This window comes from Dendropsophus ebraccatus, chromosome 2 (assembly GCF_027789765.1).
Source record: "Dendropsophus ebraccatus isolate aDenEbr1 chromosome 2, aDenEbr1.pat, whole genome shotgun sequence".
Lineage (NCBI taxonomy): Eukaryota > Metazoa > Chordata > Amphibia > Anura > Hylidae > Dendropsophus > Dendropsophus ebraccatus.
The window spans coordinates 199,481,283-199,507,289 of record NC_091455.1 but is presented as its reverse complement, the minus strand read 5'-3'; the positions used below and the strand labels follow the sequence as shown (position 1 = coordinate 199,507,289).

Genomic DNA, 26,007 nt, shown 5'->3' with positions numbered 1-26,007 from the left:
TGCAGTAGCGACGAATGCAATAGCGACGATAAGACGCCCGCTAGAACGATCATAAGTTACAATCATCCTTCCGTGTAATAGGGTGAACGATTTCAGGTTGTTCGCCATAGCGGTCGTTTGAGAACGTTTATCGTTAATCGTTGATCGTAGAAAAATCGCTTTGTGTAATAGTACCCTAAGGTGTATGAAAACCTTCACTCTGCTTTACTGGTAATACTCCACTATATAGTCTGTTTGCTTTTGGACTGATGCATAGTATACATACCATCAGCCATAATATTAAAACTACTTACTGTATCTCATGACTATGGTGCCTCTCAAAATGACCCAAAGAAGAAGAATAGGTTCACTAGTGACAGGGCCGTGGGTGCCCCAGACTCATTGATGTTCATGGAGAAGGTTAGTTCATGGTTGTGTCCCAGCACGTTGCAAAGATGTAGTGCAGAATAACAGAGTAGTAGCGATATAACAGAGCCATGCGGTTCTATATAGTGGTACAGAGCAGTGTTTTAGTGTAGCCGGCAGTACCGCAGAGTTGGAGTGCACTATGGCACAGTAGTGTGGGAGCATGATAGCAGGCAGCAATATACACTCACCGGCCATTTTATTAGGTACACCTGTCCAACTGCACGTTATTACTTAATTTCTAATCAGCCAATCACATGGAGGCAACTCAGTGCATTTAGGCATGTAGACATGGTCAAGACAATCTCCTGCAGTTCAAACCGAGCATCAGTATGGGGAAGAAAGGTGATTTGAGTGCCTTTGAACGTGGCATGGTTGTTGGTGCCAGAAGGGCTGGTCTGAGTATTTCAGAAACTGCTGATCTACTGGGATTTTCATGCACAACCATCTCTAGGGTTTACAGAGAATGGTCCGAAAAAGAAAAAACATCCAGTGAGCGGCAGTTCTGTGGGCGGAAATGCCTTGTTGATGCCAGAGGTCAGAGGAGAATGGGCAGACTGGTTCGAGCTGATAGAAAGGCAACAGTGACTCAAATAGCCAACCGTTACAACCAAGGTAGGCAGAAGAGCATCTCTGAACGCACAGTACGTCCAACTTTGAGGCAGATGGGCTACAGCAGCAGAAGACCACACCGGGGGCCACTCCTTTCATCTAAGAACAGGAAACTGAGGCTACAATTTGCACAAGCTCATCGAAATTGGAAAAACGTTGCCTGGTCTGATGAGTCTCGATTTCTGCTGCGACATTCGGATGGTAGGGTCAGAATTTGGCGTCAACAACATGAAAGCATGGATCCATCCTGCCTTGTATTAACGGTTCAGGCTGGTGGTGGTGTCATGGTGTGGGGAATATTTTCTTGGCACTCTTTGGGCCCCTTGGTACCAATTGAGCATCGTTGCAACGCCACAGCCTACCTGAGTATTGTTGCTGACCATGTCCATCCCTTTATGACCACAATGTACCCAACATCTGATGGCTACTTTCAGCAGGATAATGCGCCATGTCATAAAGCTAGAATCATCTCAGACTGGTTTCTTGAACATGACAATGAGTTCACTGTACTCCAATGGCCTCCACAGTCACCAGATCTCAATCCAATAGAGCATCTTTGGGATGTGGTGGAACGGGAGATTGGCATCATGGATGTGCAGCCGACAAATCTGCGGCAACTGTGTGATGCCATCATGTCAATATGGACCAAAATCTCTGAGGAAGCTTCCAGCACCTTGTTGAATCTATGCCACGAAGAATTGAGGCAGTTCTGAAGGCAAAAGGGGGTCCAACCCGTTACTAGCATGGTGTACCTAATAAAGTGGCCGGTGAGTGTATGTCAATGGCACACTGCCTTTCCATCATGTCGGTGGACATACCTGGGGAAAGGATTGGTGCTAAGATGTCCTATGGGAAGAAGACAAGCTGGCAGCGGGGCAGTGTGATGGGCAATGGTCTGCTGGAGACCTTGTGTCCTGGCATCATGTGGATGTTACTGTGACATCTACCACCTACCTAAGTTCCCCCTTCATGGCAGCGGGACCCCCTAATGGCAGCCGCCTCTATCATCAGGATGATGCTGCCAACCACACTTTAGACATTGTTCCGGAATGAGGAACATGACAAAGAGATTCCCCAGATCTCAATCTGATTGATCATCTGTGGGATGTGGCATCCATGGAGGCCCCCACCTCACACCGTACAGGATCTGCTGCTATTATATTGGGGCCAGATGCAGATATTTATGGTTTTGGTGGCACATGGGTGACCTACACAATAGTGACCAGATTTTATTGTTATGGCCGATAGGTGTATATACTATACAAGCTTATTCTATAACGGGGTAGGGAACCTTGGCTCTCCAGCTGTTGCCAAACTACAACTCACATCATGCCTAGACAGCCAAAGCTTAAGCTTTGGCTGTCCAGGCATGATGAGAGTTGTAGTTTGGCAACAACTGGAGAGCCAAGGTTCCCTACTCCTGTTGCACAGACATATAGGGGGAGATTTATGAAAGGGTGTAAACTGCTCCCAACAACCAATCATAGCTCAGCTTTCATTTTACCAGAGCTGAAAGCTGAGCTGTGATTGGTTGCTGTGGGCAGTTTACACCAGGTGTATATTTACACCCTTTCATAAATCTCCCCCATAGGGTCCATTCACACAGAAATATTATCTGACAGATTATCTGCCAAAGATCTGAAGCCAAAGCCAGAAATGAATTTGAAAAGAGGAGAAATCTCAGGCTTTTCTTTATGACCTGATCTCTGTTTATAGTCTGTTTCTGGCTTTGGCTTCAAATCTTTGGCAGATTATCTGTCAGATAATCTTTCTTTGTAAATGGACCCTTATCTGATAATATTAATCCTATATTACATGCTGGAGATGTAGCAGAGCCGCCCCGGTAACAGATCACAATTTATTCTCCCATTAGAAGCCATTATAACATTAATCTTTTAAGTGGGACACAAACCATATTCCCCCCACATGTTTGTCATATGATTTAATGAGTCTTTTTATCTTTTCATCCCAAGCCTTTCAGCCCCAGAGAACCACCTGCTAAACCGCGTCGTATTTGCTGTGACTAACAGCGGAGGTGTCCAGCGCCGGCATTGATGAAAAGCAGCGGGTCTTCCATGCCACACTTGGCTCTTGAACTTACTTCTTAATTTCTCTCCAAGCAGCCGGCCAAACAGCAGGAAAAAGACCCTGAATGTCAAGGGCGGCTGTGAGGGTCACAGTAACGCCAGGACACTCGGGCAGCGTGCAATGGCCGGGGCTTCCGTGACTGACCTCCTCTGCGGGCTATGAATGCCTGGTCACGGGAATGAGATTTCACGCTCCTCTTTCTTCTTCTATTGTTCTAGATCTGGATGTGGGCGCCATGAGAGTCAGAATGGAAGAAGACCAAAGGACCATTGAGAAGGTGTGACTTTTGACATTAAGTGATGGCTTTTTTAAGTATGTTAATAGCCAGCCCGTAGCATTATCTCAATCGGCAACAAAACTGGGCCAAAAAGGCCGGCGAACAAAACAGTTTTGTATGTGCAGATTGATGGCTTATTTGAAGGAGGTGAAAAGATGACAAACAGACTATCCAAGTGAGATGTGCCGCGCACCCAGGACAGGCTTATCACGAAGGAAGATATGGCGGCATTATGTCAGCCAGTGAGGCAAGGACACAGCTCATTTAACCACTTTGTGATCCGGGCAGCGGCGCTCGTGTTACAGTGGAGACGACTGTTCTCCATCTCAATTGAAATGTAACTACGAAGCAGGCGTGTCTTTGTTAAGTTTCTTTGCTTCTTCAGTTGTTATCTTTGTCCATTTCTTACGGAAACTAGATGTAACGCACTTGACTGTATCCTTACAGTTCAACCTTAGCTAGAGTATTATACATGGAAATTACATTAAGTGCATTATATTATATTGTCATTTTTAATTAATTTACACATCATCAAATCCAGGGGTGTAACTAGAAAGAGCTGGGTCCCATAGCAAACTTAAAGAGGATGTACCACCAGGTACATTCTCTTTAACCTAAACCCACTGATTGAACTGCGACGGCACGGGGAAGCCGGTTCCGCGGTACGTTTTTCGGACCGAGGCCGGTTCCCGTGAACAGCGCCGTTCTATGCATTGGAACCGGCCGGTGCTCAAGCACTGGAGCCGGGGCGGCCCGCCCCCAGTGGGAGGGAATTCCCTCCCCTGTATGACGCGGCTCCCTTAGAATGAATGGAGCAGCGTCATATAGGGGAGGGAATTCCCTCCCACTGGAGGCAGCTTGAGCACCGTCTGGTTCCGGTGCATAGAACGGCGCCGGCACGGGGAAGCCGGTGCCGCGGTCCGTTTTTCGGACCGAGGCTCCATTCCCGTGCACGTTCGATCAGTGGGTTTAGGTTAAAGAGGATGTGCCAGGTGGTACATCCTCTTTAAGATTGGGCCTCCATAGTAGACATCTCCCCTAGTGTCCCCCATAGTAGACATCTCCCCTAGTTTCCCCTATGGTAGACATCTCCCCTAGTTTCCCCTATGGTAGACATCTCCCCTAGTGCCCTCCATGGTAGACATCTCCCCTAGTGTCCTCCGTAGTCGACATCTCCCCTAGTGCCCCCCATGGTAGACATCTCCCCTAGTTTCCCTATGGTAGGCATCTCTCTAGTGTCCCCCATATTAGACATCTCCCCTAGTGTCCCCCATGGTATAGGCATCTCCCCTAGTGTCCCCCGTGGTATAGGCATCTCCCCTAGTGTCCCCCGTGGTATAGGCATCTCCCCTAGTGTCCCCCGTGGTATAGGCATCTCCCCTAGTGTCCCCCGTGGTATAGGTATCTCCCCTAGTGTCCCCCGCCCCTTTATGTGGTGGACTCCGTAGTGGTCGCTGTGGTTGCTACGTTGGTAGTTACGCCCCTGAGCAACTCTGCAGCAAGCACAGTACGCGTGAATATACCCCTAAGGGTATTCCAAGATTAGCACAACTAAAGGAGAGTGCCACACTTGGACATGGGATGTGTCTGGTATTACAGCTGTGTCCCATCCAGCTGTGTGTGGTGTTAGGCCTCATGTCCATGTCCGGTAAATTTATCCAGATTTTCTTTTCCGGAAATCTAGATAAATTTCCAGGCACATAGGCTTGTAATGGGACGGATCCACCCCTGAGGATGTCTGTTCTTGAAAATACGTCAGGAAATCATAGTTCCTGTCCTATTTTTGTCCTCAATTGCAGCATAAATGCCCCCATAGAAGTCTATGGTAGCATCCGAAAACTAGATGGAATTTCCTTATGCATGGCCCAGGCCAGTGTCAGCACCCAGCCAAGTGCCGCCATGGCTGCGTATGGCTCTTTAACTGTATGCACTCCTGATGAGTATATAAAGGGCATACAGTTAAATGCGGTGCTGTGATTGACAAGACAAAGAGCCATTGGAGAGTGAGTAGCCGGAGGAGAGCATTGCTGTAGCCGTGGTACAGGTGAGTATTTTCTTTTTCTTTTTAGTTTTTACTCTCATTAAATAATGATGGTTTCCCGAATCCTCCTTGAAGTGTCACTGTCGTTTACATTTTTTTGCAATTTTAAGAAACTTTGTAATTGGGTTTATTAGCCGAAAAATGCATTTTTATAATGAAAAAGCAGTTTGAAGCTCTCCCCCTGTCTATGGAGAGGGGAGGGGTTGAGGGAGATGAGGCACCAACGCAGGTCAACAAAGAGTTAGTTTACAGCAACATCACCAGGCTATCTCCTCTGAAGTCAGCACTGACCTCTTTCCGACCTCTAAATACCGGCTTTCACACAGATCCCGCTGTGTAGTCCTTTGTTCTGTGCTCTCTGCTGCCGACTAATCTCCCTCCTTCCTCCTCCCCCCTCCCCTCTCCATAGGACAGACAGGGCCCAACTGATGTAAAAGAGTCGAGATTTCCTGATAATGAGCAATGAATGAGAGAGAGAGGAGGAGGGGGGGACCTGGGGAAAGTCTTTTTGAATGCAGATAATGGCATATTTGCCTAATAAACCCAATTACAAAGTTTCTTAAAATCGCCTGGACTAAAAAAAAAAAAAAAAATACGACAGTGACACTTTAAGCAATTCCTGGTCAATATTTTCTGACAGCAAAGACACAGATGTATGCAGAAGGCCTTAGGCTGCAATACCATACACTGCCATGTACAAGAGTGGCGCTGTTTTGGGGTAAAAAGAAGACAAAAGCAAGCCTAATCGCATACAACCCCATTAACCTGAAATCACACTGGTTCTTGTGGCAGTTTTCCAATTTTTTTTAAAGAACATAGTACTAGATCCATTGTCACTGGCGCTGCAGGGGGATTGACTTAGGGGCCTATTCCACAGGAGCGATAATCGGCCGAATCGATTATCGCTCCGTGGAATAGAGAGAGCGATCAGCCGATGATCGTGTCATCGGCTGATCGTTCATTTAGGTTCAGACCTAAGATAGTCGTTCGCCACCAGCACATCGCTACGGTTGAATAGCGGTGTGCGCAGCGGCAACCGACGATTTCAGCAGAACCATACATTACCTGGGCGCAGGTCTTCTTCTCCCGGTCCTGCGCGGCAGCATTGGCTTCGGAACTGACAGACCGATCGGCCAATCACTGGCCGGGACCCCGACTCGCAGGGCCGGGAGAAGAAGACCTGCGCCCGGTGCATCAGTGAGAAAACTTATCAGACGTTAGTCATTTCTATGACTATTGTCCTGTACTATGAGAAGTATTGTTTTTCCATTGTAGCAATTCTTGGGCCATAGCAAAATTATTATATTATATATAATTATTACATTATTATATTTCTATATATAATACCATACATTACATTAGACTCTTCTGGTAATATTTAGATGTTTTTTGGTTTATTATAGTTAGTATCCCAGCAAGAAGAACTGAAAATTGAACTTGAAAATGAGAAATCTTCTGGAGTCTCCCTGGTAAGATTAGTATTATAGATACATACGTACGCCATACCTACCCTATTTGACCTCTATATAGAATAGGGAAAAACAAGCTGATCGCTGGGGGTGCGATTATTGGGACCTCCTCCGATCCTGAGAATGGAGACGCATCCATCCCCGCAATAAGTGGAACATTTACCACAGCTTGCACTCCATTTATGCACTATGGGACCTCCAAATGAGTCCTCACACAATCATTCTGTACTGACTTCAGTCTGGCTTTTTTCCCATTCCCCCCACATGTCACAGATGGATAACTAGACTACCAGTGGCATCACTGGGGGGGTGTAACGACTACTGGGGCATCACTGGGGGTTAACTAGACTACCAGGGGCATCACTGGGGGGGGGGGGGTAACTAGACTACCGGGGGCATTACTTGAGTTAAATAGACTACCAGGGGCATCACTGGGGGGGGGGGGTAACTAGACTACCGGGGGCATTACTTGGGTTAAATAGACTACCAGGGGCATCACTGGGGGTTAAATAGACTACCAGGGGCATTACTGGGGGAAGGGGGGTAACTAGACTACGAGGAACATCACTGGTGTTAACTAGACTACTAGGGGCATCAGTGGGGGTTAACTAGACTACCGGAGGCATTACTTGGGTTAACTAGACTACCAGGGGCATCACTGGGGTTAACTAGACTACCAGGGGCATCAGTGGGGTTAACTAGGCTACCAGGGGCATCACTGGGGGTTAACTAGACTACCAGGGGCATCAGTGGGGTTAACTAGGGTACCAGGGGCATCACTGGGGGTTAACTAGACTACCAGGGGCATCAGTGGGGGTTAACTAGACTACCAGGGGCATCAGTGGGGGTTAACTAGACTACCAGGGGCATCACTGGGAGTTAACTAGACTACCAGGGGCATCACTGGGGGTTAACTAGACTACCAGGGGCATCACTGGGGTTAAGTAGACTACCAGGGGCATCAGTTGGGTTAACTAGACTACCAGGGGCATCACTGCGGTTTAACTAGGCTACCAGGGGCATCACTGGGGGTTAACTAGACTACCAGGGTCATCACTGGGGTTAACTAGGCTACCAGGGGCATCACTGGGGGTTAACTAGACTACCAGGGGCATCAGTGGGGTTAACTAGGTTACCAGGGGCATCACTGGGGGTTAACTAGACTACCAGGGGCATCACTGGGGGTTAACTAGAGTACCAGGGGCATCACTGGGGGTTAACTAAACTACCAGGGGCATCACTGGGGGTTAACTAGACTACCAGGGGCATCACTGGGGTTAACTAGACTACCAGGGGCATCAGTTGGGTTAACTAGACTACCAGGGGCATCACTGCGGTTTAACTAGGCTACCAGGGGCATCACTGGGGGTTAACTAGACTACCAGGGGCATCAGTGGGGTTAACTAGGCTACCAGGGGCATCACTGGGGAATAACTAGACTACCAGGGGCATCACTGGGGTTAACTAGACTACCAGAGGCATCACTGGGGTTAATTAGACTACCAGGGGCATCACTGGGGGTTAACTAGACTACCAGGGGCATCACTGGGGGGTGTAACGACTACTGGGGGATCACTGGGGGTTAACTAGACTACCAGGGGCATCACTGGTGGGGGGGGGGGTAACTAGACTACTGGGGGCATTACTTGGGTTAAATAGACTACCAGGGGCATCACTGGGGGTTAACTAGACTACCAGGGGCATTACTGGGGGGAGGGGGGTAACTAGACTACGAGGAACATCACTGGGTTAACTAGACTACTAGGGGCATCAGTGGGGGTTAACTAGACTACCAGAGGCATTACTTGGGTTAACTAGACTACCAGGGGCATCACTGGGGTTAACTAGGCTACCAGGGGCATCACTGGGGGTTAACTAGACTACCAGGGGCATCAGTGGGGTTAACTAGGCTACCAGGGGCATCACTGGGGGTTAACTAGACTACCAGGGGCATCACTGGGGTTAACTAGACTACCAGGGGCATCACTGGGGGTTAACTAGACTACCAGGGGCATCACTGGGGGTTAACTAGGCTACCAGGGGCATCACTGTGGGTTAACTAGACTGCCAGGGGCATCACTGGGGTTAACTAGACTGCCAGGGGCATCACTGGGGTTACTAGACTACCAGGGGCATCACTGGGGGTTAACTAGGCTACCAGGGGCATCACTGTGGGTTAACTAGACTGCCAGGGGCATCACTGGGGGTTAACTAGACTACCAGGGGCATCACTGGGGGTTAACTAGGCTACCAGGGGCATCACTGTGGGTTAACTAGACTGCCAGGGGCATCACTGGGGTTAACTAGACTGCCAGGGGCATCACTGGGGTTAACTAGACTGCCAGGGGCATCACTGTTTAACTACAAAACTAGGGGCCTTACCCCAGATCTTGCCCACCCATGCAACACCACTGCCGCGCACAGTATAACACTGTGTGTGGTGGCCGTGTAGTTTATAGCCCTCAAATGATTTTACAAATGCCCAAATGTTCCTTGATAGGAAAAAGGTCTCCCACCCCTCACAGACACTTAGCAACATCTTAGCGGCCACTTCCCCGATTTGTGCTCGATTTGTTCTTCTTGGTGCTGCTGTTTGAATGTTGAGCAATGTGTATTAGATGCCCAAATTTAAAGGGACATGCATTGATGAAAGATTTCTCTTTAAGTTGGAATAAAAAGGTACCTTTAATATTTCATAATACTTAGTGCTGCCAACCCGCTGATGTGTGAGCGGCCGGCGGTGTCCACCTCCGCACAATGGTAGCATAAACGCCTTTGTTACATTAGCGGCCGGTGTTGTCTGTAATATGAAATAGAACCCAGTTTGTGCCCAACATCCAGCAAGTCCTGCAGAAGAATGACACTGTTCTGGGGAGAAGACGCGCTGACACCAAACCGGACGCCTTTAGATATGTAAAGAGAAGCTTTCTCGCCGCTTGTCAAGCTCAGTGCCAAGTCGTGGCAACTTTACATATTCCGTTTTGTCGGGTATTGTTGGGTTCACTGTCTTAGAAATTCATGAAAAACGATACTTCAGCATCACAATGGGTTCTTTCTGTGATTGCGACTGGTGAGGGCACCGTATCAGGCATCAATGATCTTGTGGCATCACATTGAGCTCAATAATGAGGCGTCTGCTGGCATGTCGAGATGTCGCCGAATCTACAAGGGATGAATCCTAAGAACCGTATCCCGGCTGCGGATGGCAGCCACTTGCAGCACACAGATTTTTATAGTACATATTTTTAACCCTTTAACATCCAGGGTGTTTTGGTCCTAAAGGACCGGACACTTGCCACTGATTGGTGAAGGTTTAATGCCCCTAATCCCTTATTTGTTGACTTTATTTGGTGTTTTTAATACCTTTTGTTGCTTGTTAAAAAAAAAACTTTTTTTTTTTTTGTAAGACTAGGTTCACACTTTAGAGGTCAATTACTATCACTGCACCTCTGGTGTACGGCAGGGAGAAGACTCAGATTAGTCCTTTTTCCCTGGCGCACGCCTGCCATAACCCCCTGCTCACCTCATGGGTCAGCAAAGGAGGCGTGGCAAGGCAGATAGGAGGCGTGGCCTGCACCGATGCCTGATTTATCATGAATAACGCCTGCTAGCGCCTCTTACACCTGCCATACACCTCTTAGGGAAAAAGGGGGCGGGGCTTTGTTTAAGATCGGCATACTGGTATGCCGGTCTTCATAAATGTACTCCTTTTTTATCGCTGTCCATTTATTGTATATGCTACATGCCGTACTGCAGAATCTTTTTTCCATTGACTTACATTTTAGAAAAAGATAGGTTAATACATGTCAAAAGTTTTCATCAGTCAGGATCTGAGACCCCCTCCAATCATACAGTCAGAAGAAGCGCTCAGCCAGACACTTCTCTCCTCAGCTCGCTGCCTTTTCTGCCTCCCTGTAGAAGATGAGCTCCACTCTAAGGGCGCTATTGCACAGAGCGAGAATTTGGAAGATTAGGACTCCGTGTAATAGAGACAACAATCATTGCTTGATTGTTGGTGTAGGTTTGGACCTAAAATCGTAAAATCATCAGGCCGGCGGCTAACGATTGCCCAAACACCTGATTCCTTACCTCTCCCCGCTCCTGGTCTTCTCTCCTGTGCTACGCAGCTTCCCGATCCTGGTATGCAGCGTCTGAGCGGACTGTCAGAAGATCGGCGCTCGTTTATTAAACTGATCAGGCCGTAGTCGGCCCGTGTAATAGTACTCTAAGTCTTTGAGGAGATCGCAGTAAGCCAAGAAGAGAAGCACTCAGCTGGGCACTTCTTCCAAGAATCCAAGAACCAATGATGGTCTCAGCGCTAAGACCTCAACTCCCTATGTATGATCTGGGCTGGAGTCAAATCCATCAAAGCATCTATGTTCACATGCTATATATTGATTATTTAGTGTAGTACCTGGCAGCAGTCACTCAGTAGAAGCCACTGTATAGCCGTAGCCTAAAGCTGGATACACATATGGAAGCTGTTGGCCAAATATCAATACTTCCTGATCCCTCCATACACAAGAGCGTTCAGACAAGTGTTCAAGGGAGCAAGAGGGGAGAAAGCCGCTGCCAGAATCCTCTGGTGGCAGCTTATCTTTCTGACAGCAAAAGGATCAGGCATTTCAAAGCCTAAGGCCTTATTCACATAGAATGAATTCAGATTTTAGTGTAATATTTTTTATAACCCAGGAAATTTAATGCAGGGAAATCTCTGGTATCCTCTGACTATTAAGGCTAGAACAAAACTGCGGACACAGCTACCTATGTGGATCATACAGCCTATAGATGACAGCTTTCTCTATGCATTCGGTATGGCTCATCGTACTGCACTTACATTAACAAATATACCGTACTTCATCTTAACAGCTCCAGCAACAAAAGGAAGAAATGGAAAATATCTTGAAAACAAAGCTAGCCGAAAAAGAAAAAGAGGTAAGTGACGTGTCATTGGCACATTGATGAAAACAACGGCGAGTTGCCACATTGAAGATAAGGAAAGACGTCAAGGGACGTGATGTAATGTGACATGTAATGTTTGATGTTAAAAACAATGTGGTGCTCAATGCCAGTAAGCTGCACGGAAAGCCATGTTGGTTTTATGTACAAAATGCTAAATTTTGTCAAGTTTTTCAAATTTTGTCATACCTATACGTACACAGTGCGCTCATTGCAATTTTAACTTTTGACACAATTAAGAGTCGGATTTCTTTGCGCCTATCTAAGAAGGAATGAGCCTAATAGTTTACAATTTGTACTTATTGCAGAGTTGTTGACTCACCGTATCAATCACACTTATTTCCAGAAATCATGACACTTGGTGGGAACCAGGCACATGTTGCGATAAGACAAACGCCTAGATGTTTCCCTAACAAATAATAGATTTATAACCTGGTAAATATGTTACCATTCAATTGATATTCTGAACAACGCTCCATATCCCGTATAATGAGGAGATGAAATAAGGGACTGCTGCTTGGGAATGCATGATAGCGCTTCGGACGTTAAGGTGTTAAGTGGCTTGTAATGTAGTTATTATTATAATTAAGGTATTGTGTTTACTGGGGGTTTGCACCGGAACGTGCTCATATTAAGATTTAAAAGCCATATATTTCAGCTTAGCCAGATGCCGATCCCTGCTTACACGTGAACGCTCGGCTTAGAAAGTACATAGCACGGGAGTCATTGGAGCGTATGGTCCTGGTGTGGTGTACGGCATGTGACTGCAGTTGTAGTGTTTACAGTGTCTTTACATTACAACCTTATTCTGCATCTAATAGGTGGATTGGATAAGACTCATAGGCTTCCTTACTGCTGGGTCAACAACTACATGTGTGACTCCAGCCTTAGCGCAGTGGCTCCAGACTTAGCGCAGTGACTCCAGCCTTAGCGCAGTGGCTCCAGCCTTAGCACAGTGACTCTAGCCTTAGCGCAGTGACTCCAGCCTTAGCGCAGTGACTCCAGCCTTAGCACAGTGGCTTCAGCCTTAGCGCAGTGACTCCAGCCTTAGCACAGTGACTCCAGCCTTAGCGCAGTGACTCCAGCCTTAGCGCAGTGACTCCAGCCTTAACGCAGTGACTCTAGCTTTAGCGCAGTGGCTCCAGCCTTAGCGCAGTGACTCCAGCCTTAGCACAGTGACTCCAGCTTTAGCGCAGTGACTCCAGCCTTAACGCAGTGACTCTAGCTTTAGCGCAGTGGCTCCAGCCTTAGCGCAGTGACTCCAGCCTTAGCACAGTGACTCCAGCCTTAGCGCAGTGACTCCAGCCTTAGCGCAGTGACTCCAGCCTTAGAGCAGTGGCTCCATCCTTAGCGCAGTGGCTTCAGCCTTAACACAGTGACTCCAGCCTTAACACAGTGGCTCCAGCCTTAACGCAGTGGCTCCAGCCTTAGCGCAGTGACTCTAGCCTTAGCACAGTGACTCTAGCCTTAGCACAGTGACTCCAGCCTTAGCGCAGTGACTCCAGCCTTAGCGCAGTGACTCCAGCCTTAGCGCAGTGACTCCAGCCTTAGCGCAGTGACTCCAGCCTTAGCGCAGTGACTCCAGCCTTAGCGCAATGACTCCAGCCTTAGCGCAGTGACTCCAGCCTTAGCGCAGTGACTCCAGCCTTAGCGCAGTGGCTCCAGCCTTAGCGCAGTGGCTCCAGCCTTAACACAGTGACTCCAGCCTTAGCGCAGTGGCTCCAGCCTTAGCGCAGTGGCTCCAGCCTTAGCGCAGTGACTCCAGCCTTAGCGCACTGACTCCAGCCTTAGCGCACTGACTCCAGCCTTAGCGCAGTGACTCCAGCCTTAGCGCAGTGGCTCCAGCCTTAGCGCAGTGACTCCAGCCTTAGCGCAGTGACTCCAGCCTTAGCGCAGTGACTCCAGCCTTAGCACAGTGACTCCAGCCTTAGAGCAGTGGCTCCATCCTTAGTGCAGTGGCTCCAGCCTTAGCGCAGTGACTCCAGCCTTAGCACAGTGACTCCAGCCTTAGCGCAGTGACTCCAGCCTTAGCGCAGTGACTCCAGCCTTAGCACAGTGACTCCAGCCTTAGCGCAGTGACTCCAGCCTTAGCACAGTGACTCCAGCCTTAGCGCAGTGACTCCAGCCTTAGCACAGTGACTCCAGCCTTAGCGCAGTGACTCCAGCCTTAGCACAGTGACTCCAGCCTTAGCACAGTGACTCCAGCCTTAGCGCAGTGACTCCAGCCTTAGCGCAGTGACTCCAGCCTTAGCGCAGTGGCTCCAGCCTTAACACAGTGACTCCAGCCTTAGCCAGTGGCTCCAGCCTTAGCGCAGTGACTCCAGCCTTAGCGCACTGACTCCAGCCTTAGCGCACTGACTCCAGCCTTAGAGCACTGACTCCAGCCTTAGCGCACTGACTCCAGCCTTAGCGCACTGACTCCAGCCTTAGCACAGTGACTCCAGCCTTAGAGCAGTGGCTCCATCCTTAGTGCAGTGGCTCCAGCCTTAGCGCAGTGACTCCAGCCTTAGCGCAGTGACTCCAGCCTTAGCACAGTGACTCCAGCCTTAGAGTAGTGGCTCCATCCTTAGTGCAGTGGCTCCAGCCTTAGCGCAGTGACTCCAGCCTTAGCGCAGTGCCTCCAGCCTTAACACAGTGACTTCAGCCTTAGCGCAGTGGCTCCAGCCTTAGCGCAGTGACTCCAGCCTTTATACAGAGTGAGAACATGGCCTAAAACTGTTTTCAGCTGTCAGAAACTTCAAAACTGACCTTCATGACTCCAGCTTTTATACAAGTGTTATACCAACAGGTACTGGCATCTGTATTACAGCCGCGACCCCAGGCCTGACCGCAGATCTGATGACTTGATCTGACCGCTGACAGTTCAGGTCATTGGGCTGCATAAATGTGTCCGTATTGTAAAACCAATATTTTTCTGACAACTTTCTTTCCAGAACCAGAAAAGATTGGTATCCCTACAGTGCTGCCCAGATCAGCATCGGGGGTTATGTTACAGCCTGCCCATCTGGAAATAGAGGCCAGAACTCATCTAGCTATACATATGCCGTGACACAAGTCAACTCTTCCAGTCCATGGAACCATGACGGATGAGCAGGTCGCCCCTCCTGATAACACAGTTACAGTAGGAGTTACTAAATGTCACTTTGTCAATGATCGGAGACAAAAGGAAGAGACCAGTTAACCGTGGATTGACAGCCATTATCCTGCCCATAGACTCCGCAGGGAAGAAGTGTGAAGAAGGGGGCGGATAGGGAACATTATCCCTGGAGTGTCTTATGTAAAGTCTTTAACCAGCAGAACCCTGGTGTCATATCATCCTGGCTACGGAATAAAGTCATCCTGCCATCCGTACAATACAGAGGCACACATGAGAGTTGTCTAGTTTGAGTCTTAAATGAATGTCATGCTCCAGGACCCCTACCCCATAGGATTACATTCGCTTCATGAGTGGGTGTTAAGGGTGCTCATTTTGTTGGACACAATCCTTCAGGGATGGGGAACCTTCAGTCCTCCTGCTGTTGCAAAACTACAATTCCCATCATGCCTTGACAGCCAAAGCTAAAGCTTTGACTGTCCAGGCATGTTGGGAATTGTAGTTTTGCAACAGCGGGAGGGCCGAAGGTTCCCCATCCCTGCCCTATATCAATAAATGCTGCATTCTATAGATCCTGTTTATGCTGCGTTTACACAGAGCGATAATTCGCCCAATTGAACAGTTAACGATTTCGAAGTAACGATGTGTTTTTTATAACTATCAGCGTTTAGACGAAACGATATATCATTTGGAAAATTAGTTATTGCGATTGTTTTAAAAACGCTTAACCCCATCTCACACATAGGGTGAATCAATGAAAGACTTAACACAAAGCGATCTGCGAATTTTTTGCAAACGACCAACGATGATTTGAGAACACGTTGAAAGATCAAAATGAACGATTTCTCGCTCATCGCTTGATCGTTCGCTGTGTTTACACAAGCCGATTATTGCTCAGATGCAATCCTTATCGCGAAAATTTGAACGATAATCGTTCCGTGTAAACGCAGCATTAGTATGATCTTCTTAAGGGTCCTATTAGAGTAAGTGATTTTTACCGACGACATTGCTTATTGTTAATCTGAAATTGTTCTCCATATTACACAGAATCATAGTCATTAGTTAGGGTCGTTACTACGGTCATTACTACGATTGTTTACTCCATCTGATGCCAGCCAAAGAAGGAATGATGCAATTATGCTGAACGATTAGTGAACGAATGTGGAATTACAGCCAACGATTAGCAAACAATTTGCCAACAATTAATAATGATTTTAGGGTCAGATCTAAATCAACGATCAACAACACAATTAGCAATTACCCAGGACGATTACCGTTTAAATTTGAACGATATAACGATTTTCCGCAAAATAATCGTCCCGTGTAATAGGGCCCTAAGTCATTGGCCCACCAAGAACACAGGTGTTAAAAAGAGGATTTCTACACCAACCAAAAGTAGATTCTATTACACACGCCATCTAGAGATGAGCGAACCGGGTTCGGGTTTGAGTCAATCCGAACCCGAACGATCAGCATTTGATTAGCGGTGGCTGCTGAACTTAGATAAATCTCTAAGGTTGTCTGGAAAACATGGATACAGCCAATGACTACATCCATGTTTTCCACATAGCCTTAGGGCTTTATCCAACTTCAGCAGCCACCGCTAATCAAATGCCGAAAGTTCGGGTTCGGATAGACTCGAGCATGCTCCAGGTTCGCTCATCTCTAGTGCCAACTATGGCCCGATCATTTTAGTAAACGAGCGCCGATCTGCTAGATCGGTGCTCGTTTACTGGTCCTATTAGATGGCCTGATAATCGTGCAGTAAGGGCTGCATGGACATTGTTAGCAATGTCCATGCAACCCTTGCCGAAACACCTGATACCTTACCTCTCCCTGCTCCCGGTCTTCTCTTCTCCCGCAGCCTGTAATTGGCTGAGGGGCCTGTCAGCTGACAGGATGCTCAGACGTAGCAGCCAACGGGAACAGGAAGCTGTGGAGCACAGGAGCGAAGACCGGGAGCGGTGAGAGGTAAGGTATCAGGTGTTATGCTAATAATCAGCCATCGGCCACACATCGATATTACACATAGCAATGTGCGGTCGGCGCCCAACAATTTTAGGTCCAAACCTAAACCAACGATCAGTCGATGATCGTTTTTTTTTTTATCGTTATCTCTATTACACAGAGTGATAATCGATTATCGTTCCGTGTAATAGGGTCCTTACTGTAAGGGCATTGAGGGAAGTGGTCACTGTGAGAGTTCATAAGAAGCCTGGATGACTTTATGGATATTACAGACAATAGTAACTGGGGCCTGGAGAAGAATTGTTCTTGATTGAGGAATATTTTTTTGGCTTACAATGAGGCAAATTGGCTTCGACCTCATGGGAATTTTTTCGTCTTCCTTTGGATCAACGCTACAGGATACGAGACTGAATAAACATATGTCTCCTCTCACTCTTCCATACTATGTTATTTTGTATAGTCAACTTTTGTTAGTGGAGCCCAAACACCTGATCTCCATAGTGTCTGCCTGGGAGAGAGCAATATGCTCCGAACATATTGCCATCTACAGAAAGAATGGGGTTCCATACAGACCCCATTGATTTTGCTTTGTGTAAAGGGGCATAAAGCCTGGTATATTGTACATAGCAGTAGAATAGGTTGGAGAACCTGTGCCAGCTCCCAGGACAGTCACATGAATCTACGCCAAAGAGTTCAACTGGTTGCTCTCCATTTTCCCATAGGGCGCCCTCTTGTTTTTCCAGCTTATGCCCTTATCCCCCCCCCCCATTATAGATACAACTTTTGCTGTAGCTAATAGTCCTAATAACGTAAAATGTACATGAAGACTGTACATAAACTGGCATACATTATAGTACAATGCTCCCGGCAAGCCTACGCCATTGTTTTCCTTCCTAATGTAGTACATGTATGTGTGTATGTATGTCCTTCTATTAAGGAAATAATACAAGGAAAAAAGGCAGCAGCTGCCTCTTGGCCCTTTCACCATCTGAAGGATTTGCTGGAGTACACTCTTAACCCCATCATCTTTCGGGCTTATTGGCAGGAGACCAACATCATGGCATTCTGGCAACTTTACTTTGCTGGGCATGCTAAAAATAAGAGTTTGAGTTTTGCAGCTGTCAGAAGTTTACTCATCTCCAGGATAGGATCGTGTATTACGTCTATCATTACTATATAAGTGGAAGTAAATTTGAGCATAAGTTAGAAAATATACTATGGGGGAGATTTATCAAACATGGTGTAAAGTGAAACTGGCTCAGTTGCGCCTAGCAACCAATCAGATTCCACCTTTCATTTTCCAAAGAGTCTGTGAAAAATGAAAGGTGGAATCTGATTGGTTGCTAGGGGCAACTGAGCCAGTTTCACTTTACACCATGTTTGATAAATCTCCCCCATAGTTTTTCTTGCATTTAGTTGCATAGAGGTAATTTCTAATGTAACTAGTAGAATAGCAGACACTGATGGGAATATTACAGTACTGTGACACTATATTTCAAGGTTATTCAGAATTAAATGGGCACTGTCACTTTAAAAAAAAACAAAAAACTTTTGACTTCGATTATAGACCTATAGACTGATCGCTAGATTGAGCTAGGAGAAGCGCCAGCTAAGCCCAGTGCATGTGACTGAGAGGGGCTAATGTTTCAATAGTTTTTATTAGGGTTTTTACATAAATTTTTACAATGCAGACAGTTGTAGGTAAAAGGACGTAGCAAGACAAATTATAGTAGCATAAAGAAATAGTAGTGAAACAATAAGCAAGTAAGGGTACAAGGTTTCACTTCCGCAAAGGAAAAGTTAGTGCATATAGAAGTCATGCAGTGAAATCCTATCCTTAAAGTGGCTGGGTTGAAGAAGGTCTAGATGGCTAAAAGCCAATATGTTATCTTATGCTACCAGTGGCGTTGTAGCCTAACGCGCGTATCTGGCGTCTGTAATGTGGGCTGAGTGTGTTGAACTAGTTGAAATCTGAACTAGCTAGATAAAAAGTTATTTGGTATGCTATTGAGTTCAGTTATAAATGTAAAACTAGGAATTGCTAAAAAATATGCTATAATATTATGCAGTTCTAACTATACATAGCTTAATATAACATGGCGATAAATCAAAGCAGACACTCAGAAATAACTGTAGGCAAATAACATGTAAAAGTCAAGAGCTGCGGAAGGATCGATGGAATGGTCATAGCAGCTAAATATACATAGTCTTATGCCCAAGAAGGCTTTAGAACGTCGTAGCTTCACTTCGGGGTGCGGTCATGGAATCATCAGTACGCTGAGAAATGTTGCAGTCTATCAGAAATTGGAGGCCTGCGTTAACATCCGAAATCAAGATGGAGCTTGAGTCACGTTTGATTATAAGTCCGTCCGTTTTCCCCTATTTATACGGGATCTAATGTCGTCGCAAAACAGAAGTGGCTGGGGAGAATTGCCTCCGGGCAGACAAAGTGTGAGCGGCGAGGTCAGGAAAGACTGAGATATGTGCATATCTAGGTGGTATTGCGGTTTGCTGTCTAGTGGCTTCTAGAAACAGTCTGTTAGTGTGAATGTGGCGGATCCTTATGATGACATCCCGCGGGGCATCTGGAGGCACATGGCTAGGTTTAGGGACCGGATGTGCCCAATCAATAAATAAGTCGTTCTGGTGAAGGTCTGGTACAGTATTTGTGATGAATCCCCGCACAGAGTTAGGCAGATCTGGTACATGGATTTTTTCAGGGACGCCCCTTAGTTTAAGGTTGTGATCCTGTGTACGGTTGTCCACCACAGCCATAGTTCGTTTAATCGTCATCAGCTCTGATTCCAGTTGACGGTGTGAAGCGAGCGGCGTATTATGTTCGTTTATAACAGCTGAAAGAGTATCTTCCAAGCACTGTATTCTGTCCATTGCTAAACGCATGGAGTCATTAATGGCTGATATAGCGCGATCTAGGTCCGCTCTAATGGAATTCCGTAAGGCCAGTAATAATTTCTTCAATGAGAACATAGCTGAGAAATCATCATCAGAAGGAATGTCGTCTAATGGGTCACGGGTGACAGGCAAGTAGGATCGCAGGTTCAGAGGTGCTGTAGGCTTTAAAGCAGAGTGATTTGCTGTCTAAGAGAGATCAGCAGGAGGAGAGTTTGTAGCAGAGCTAGAGGATGAGCCCCGGTCTTCTGAAAACAGCGTCGGCAAGCAAAGATCCGAGAGTGATTGCTGTATGTCGGAGTCTGTAATTGGGGAAAAGGAGGGCATCGGGAAGGGAGCAGCAAAAGGGGACAAAGAATGTTGCTGCCTCCGTTGCTGATGCTGCTGCTGTCCCGTATCTCCTGTACTCTGTTGTCCCGCATTAGTGCCGGCACCTCTCCTCTTTCTATTCCTTCTTTTTGGTTGAGGAGAGGGTGCTGGTGCCAAGTGTGTATCTCTGCTGGTAAAGGAGTTTGACATGCCGCCCCGTTATCTGGGGAAAACCAGTCTTGCTGACAGCCTGGAATGGAGCCAGCGCTATCTTGCCGCGCTCTGGCTGTGGAAAGAGAAGACAGAATCCTCCGTTTAACTGCGTCGAAAGCCTTCCTCCATGTCCCCTTTATGTCGGGAAGGGATACCGGAGGGTTAAGGAGCCCCGAGGAAGCAATAAAAAGTGTAAGGTCACTAGGGAAATCGCTATTTCCCCGTTAGTTGTGCAGGAGCTCGGCTGCGTGCGTCCTTCCTCTCCAACGGCAAGCCACACCCTCCGAGAGGGACTTCTAATGCGAGTCAATGGGACCATCTTGTTTCAGCTGCACACTTCTAGTGATCACTCGGGGTCTGAAGACTCAGTTCCTTACCTATCGAATCTTTTGTCAAAGGTTTTTCTTCTAAAGCCCCTATTTCACGGGGCGATGCAGAGGAGCAAACGAGCACTGTCAGCGCTTGTTTGCTCCTCGTTCCCCGCTCGCTGCCGCAGCTTTTACGCACGACAGCAGCGAGCGGGTGAGTCCGGGAGGGGCAGCAGGGAGCTGCGGGGGGGCTGCCCGCTATATCGTCCGGGCAGCCCATAGCATACAGCAGCGGTCTGCAGCCATCGCTACTATTCCACGGAGCGACGGCAGCAGATCGCTCCTATATCAGTCGATATCGGCTGAATACGGCTGATAATTGTTCCGTGGAATAGGGCCTTTAAGGAGAAGTCCGGCGGAAATTTTTATTAAAGTATTGTATTGCCCCCCAAAAGTTATACAAATTACCAATATACAATTATTACGGGAAATGCACATAAAGTGCTTTTTTCCCTGCACTTACTACTGCATCAAGGCTTCACTTCCTGGATAACATAGTGATGTCACTTCCTGGATAACATGGTGATGTCACTTCCTGGATAACATGGTGATGTCATGACGGGACTCCCAGAGCTGTGCGGGCTGTGGCTGCTGGAGAGGATGATGGCAGGGGGACACTGAGAAACAAAGGGCACTGGAGGGACACTGAGCATCCCCCTGCCATCATCCTCTCCAGCAGCCACAGCCCACACAGCTCTGGGAGTCGGGATGTGACATCAATATTTTATCCAGGAAGTAAAGCTCTGATGCAGTAGTAAGTACAGGGGAAAAAAGCACTTTATGTACATTTCCTGTAATAAGTGTATATTGGTAATTTGTATAACTTTTGGGGGGCAATACAATACTTTATTAAAACATTTTCACTGGACTTTTCCTGTGATCTCAGTTTCACAAGTTCTACTTAACCCAAGGTGTTAAAGGGGTACTCCAGGGAACATCTTTTTTTTTCTTTCAAATCAACTGGTTTCAGAAAGTTATACAGATTTGTAATTTACTTCTGTTTAAAAATCTAAAGTCTTACAGTACTTTTCAGCTGCTGTATGTCCTATATTCTTTCCAGTCTGACACAGTGCTCTCTGCTGCCACCTCTGTCCATGTCAGGAACTGTCCAGAGCAGTAGCAAATCCCCATAGAAAAACTTTTCTGCTGTGGACAGACATGGGCAGAGATGGCAGCAGAGAGCACTGTGTCAGACTGGAAATAATACAGGACATACAGCAGCTGAAAAGTACTGTAAGACTTGAGATTTTTTTTAACAGAAGTAAATTACAAATCTATGTAACTTTGTGAAACCAGTTGATTTGAAAGAAAAAGATTTTCACTGGATAATTTCAGGCCTTGTGGTCTTGTGCAAAAAGCAATAAGGAAGCACCCGGAGCCCCTGTGGCTCCACACTATGGAACCATAGGCACTCTGTTCATTGTGTTCAATATGACACCTCTGTTGCCTAATGTTTGTAGGGAGGAATAGTCTTCTTCTAAGAATGAAAGCTATGCCAAGGTACAGTGGTACTCTATAGATGTCTGTAGATACCGTATTACAGCCCAGTACAACTTGCACGGAGTTGTAATATGGCCATGAGGTTTTAGAGCTAAGTAAAGGATTTTTATCCCTCCTGTATATGGAATTTTGTTACTGTATCAGACATCTCTATTCTCTTTTACTGCCTTTTTACAAATGAAAGTCTTTACCTATCAAGCTTTTAGACTCTCTTTTTTTTCTAGTCTTTGCTTGTTGTTCTGCAGACCAGGATTAACATAGGGGTGTTTGCAGCGACAGTAAAGCTTAAAGTGACTCTGTACCCACAATCTGACCCCCCCCAAACCGCTTGTACCGTCAAATAGATACTTTTAATCCAAGATCTGTCCTGGGGTGATGCTGTTATTGTTCTAAAAAACAACTTTTAAACTTGCAGCCTTGTATCAAATTGATGTGGCTTAGAGTGTCTGTGTCCTAGGATTGTGACGCCTCTCTGTCCCTCCTCCCCGCCCTCCTCATCACTAGGAATGCCCCTGGGCAGAATTTCTCCTATTCATCACCTGTCTCAACAGTGCACATGTGCCTTAACGATCCAGCACATGTGCAGTGTTCAGACAGGTGATGAATAGGAGAAATATTTTTAGGGGCATTCCTAATGATGAGGAGGGCGGGGAGAAGGGGCGGAGAGGTGTCACAATCCTAGGGAACAGACACTCTAGGCCATGCCAATTTGGCACCGGCTGCAAGTTTAAAAGTTGTTTTTTAGGACAATACAATACATTTTTGTACTTGTTCTATTCATCTTCTTGCTTTATTCCTGCCATTGTCACTATGCATTAGCGTGCTCTTTCATTCCATCATCCCTTTCCAGGTGGATGAGTTGCTATTTTTGTTGTGTGTTACCTGGCAGCACTAATACATGATTTGTTTATTTTCTGCTTGTCTTACTGTTCAGTATTACTGTAAGTCCTGGGGGTATCAGAGTACAGGGAGCCACAGTTAAGACCCAGGATTCTTTTATAGGTTCAGTTCTGTCGTTTTGTAAGGTTCTCACATAAAGCTGTCAGTAAGATTGCAGTCTGGCACAATGTGTGTGTAATAGACATGCTGAACCTTCTAATGTTTTTCTCAATTTTATTTTTTTTTGCAGTTCTTCACAATGTTTCAATTTATTTGGGCTAAAACACTGCCAGAAGGTGTTAATTCAGAGTGGAGTAAAGTATGAAAATATTCTACGTTTTTTAAGGTGTTTTTATAGTGTTTTGTGTTTTTTTTTGTTAGGTTACAAAATAGTCTAGGTACAGATTTTTTTTTATTTTATTTCATTTTATTTTTTTTATTTTTTTTTTTTGGGGGGGGGGGGGTGTCATAGGTAGGGTGTAAAGACTATGGTCTCTAAGGACTATAAAGGGGTATTGCTAGGATGTGCCATCACTTTAGGATTGTTGGGAGGGTCCAATGAATGAAAACAGCACAGTGGTAGAGATGAGTGCAACTCGAACATGCATACAACCATAGGCTATGTTCACACGTAGTAAGACACAGGCCGTTCCGTGTTCCAGCCGGATGATCCTCACTGACGCAGAATCCTGATGCGGTCGCATCCGTGCATGCCCGCATCCGAATTCCCTACTGCACTCAATGGAGCGTGCGGCCATTGTGTGAACTGACAGGGTTTTCTGCGGCAGCTATTCATTGAATAGCGTCCGCAGAAAACTGACATGTCAGTTTCTTGCAGCGCCGCCAGGGATCCCAGCTGGAGCGTATACTATGTGTATACACTCTGGCCAGGATTCCTTAGAAGGTACCACTACGTAATCCCGTAGTGTTGTTACAACGGCCATGATTATTACGAAACTTACGTAGTGGGAACATGACCATAGGCTGCATCCATGTTTTCCTGGACTCCTGCACTCATCTCTACAAAGTGGTATTAAAGTCAACTAACGTACCAACCATCCCATGGATCCCCATGTCTAGGAAAGAAAATAGATTGTGTTCACAGTACAGATAAATAAATGACAATGAGTTTACCACTGTTGGCCATGGTGACAACCAGAGGACGAGTCAGGGGTCAATATGCAGAAGAAACAGGTGAACATCTGTTTCTGTAAGTGCGGAGGACAGCCTGTGGATGCACGCTGAAAGAAGTGGCCATTGATCTTTGTAGTGAGTAAAGTCACTGACCACATTTGTAAATGCAGCTTCAATAGAATGTTGTGGGCGTAAAACAGATTGTAAGGGGTCAGGCGGACAATTACAGAAGAGAAATGGGGTCAATCGGTTGTAAACAAGCCATTCAGACAGACCAGGGATGAGTGGAAACTGTGCGAGGAAGTGGAAGTTTACAAGAAGCATGGGGGTCATGAAGGGGTTTTGTTAGTATAGGTTGAATGAGCATGATCTAGAAGGGGAAATCTTAAATAACGCCATATAATTTAAAGGAACAGGTCCTTGCATTTTGCCCTTCCGATAGCATCACTATATATATATCCACGTGGAAGAAACTGAGACACGTTGTAGTCTGTCACACACCCTATGCTGTTTAGACACCAATTGTCAGGTGGGTGTTTAAGCACAAGCACTCAGCAACTGCTCCCCCTTGTTCTTGAGTGATGGCTCTTGCAGCGCCCTCCATCATAGGATTGGGTATAGAGATAAAGTAACCTTGAACATACTTGGGTTCATCCAAACATCTGATTACCATTGGCTAAGGAAATTGGATGCAGCCCTAAAGGCCCTATTACATGGGCCGATGTTTAGGAGCAAGCAAGTGCCGACCTGTCAGGTCAGCACTCACTCGCTACTCATGCCCCGCACGCTGTCTGTGCTATTACATGCACCGACATTGAGCGGGGAGGGTGCAACATATCCCATTGTAAAGGCATACAGAGAGACCTGTTGCTGCTCCCAGAAGGAAATCCTGATGATGTAACTGTCTATATAAGGATAGGAACCATATATGGACAGTTGCATCATTGGATCTTCCCCAGGACCAGCCTTTTTCTCCTCCATCTTAGTTCCCTGCAGAGTGCTGGTCCTTCTGACAATCACCCAAAACACCACCCAATGGCAGCACCATTCTACACGAAGAGAGGGCGAAGTCCCTGCATTTCTGTCTCTTAAAGCTATAGTCATATCGATCATAAAAGAATCCTAGCCCACTGATATCCAAATTTGCAGAATTTAATTCTTGTGTGAACATACCCTTAAAATCCTTGAAGCAGGATATGCTTAAAACATACATGTCAATCATCTTCACCCATTGCCTCATGGAGCCTTCTAGACGGAGATCACTGGGAGCCGGGGATTGATATGTGGCACCACGTGGCTCGTTCTCCACATCGGTGGGGGACCCCAAAATCATCAAACGTTTTGACATGTCCCTTTTAATGACACTGCCCAATTAATTTACAGTCTAAGGCCATGTTCATACACTGTAATAGACTGGTCGTTCCGTGACACGGCCGGGTCGCGGAACGGCCGGTCTCAGAAAAGATCATCCTGGACGGATGATCTTTAGCGCCGCTGAGTTCTGATGCGGCCGCATCCGTGCCCGCCCACATCAGAACTCTCCACTGCGTACTATGGAGCGTGCGGCCGGAGCCGCTTGCTCCACTGTGTGCACTGACAGGGTTTTCTGCGGCCGCTATTCACTGAAGTCATGTCAGACATGTCAGTTTCTCGCGTCGCCGCTAGGGATCCCAGCCTGAGTGTATACCATGTGTATACACTCCGGCCGGGATTCCATAGGCTGCAACGTCACATATATTTTTGTATTAATCACGGCCGTTGTTGCAGATAGTTTTACGAAA

General features: G+C 46.7%; 1 protein-coding gene across 3 annotated transcripts in view; it reads left to right on the top strand.

Moving 5' to 3' along the window:
* Positions 1-26,007, top strand: part of C2H10orf67 (chromosome 2 C10orf67 homolog) — a 134,611-nt gene that overhangs the window by 71,710 nt on the left and 36,894 nt on the right. For all 3 annotated transcript variants that reach the window (XM_069960539.1, XM_069960538.1, XM_069960537.1), the window contains 3 exons: positions 3,324-3,382; positions 6,827-6,892; positions 11,762-11,827. In XM_069960539.1, the coding sequence (XP_069816640.1) occupies positions 3,324-3,382; positions 6,827-6,892; positions 11,762-11,827 (191 nt within the window). The remainder of the gene's footprint in view (positions 1-3,323; positions 3,383-6,826; positions 6,893-11,761; positions 11,828-26,007) is intronic.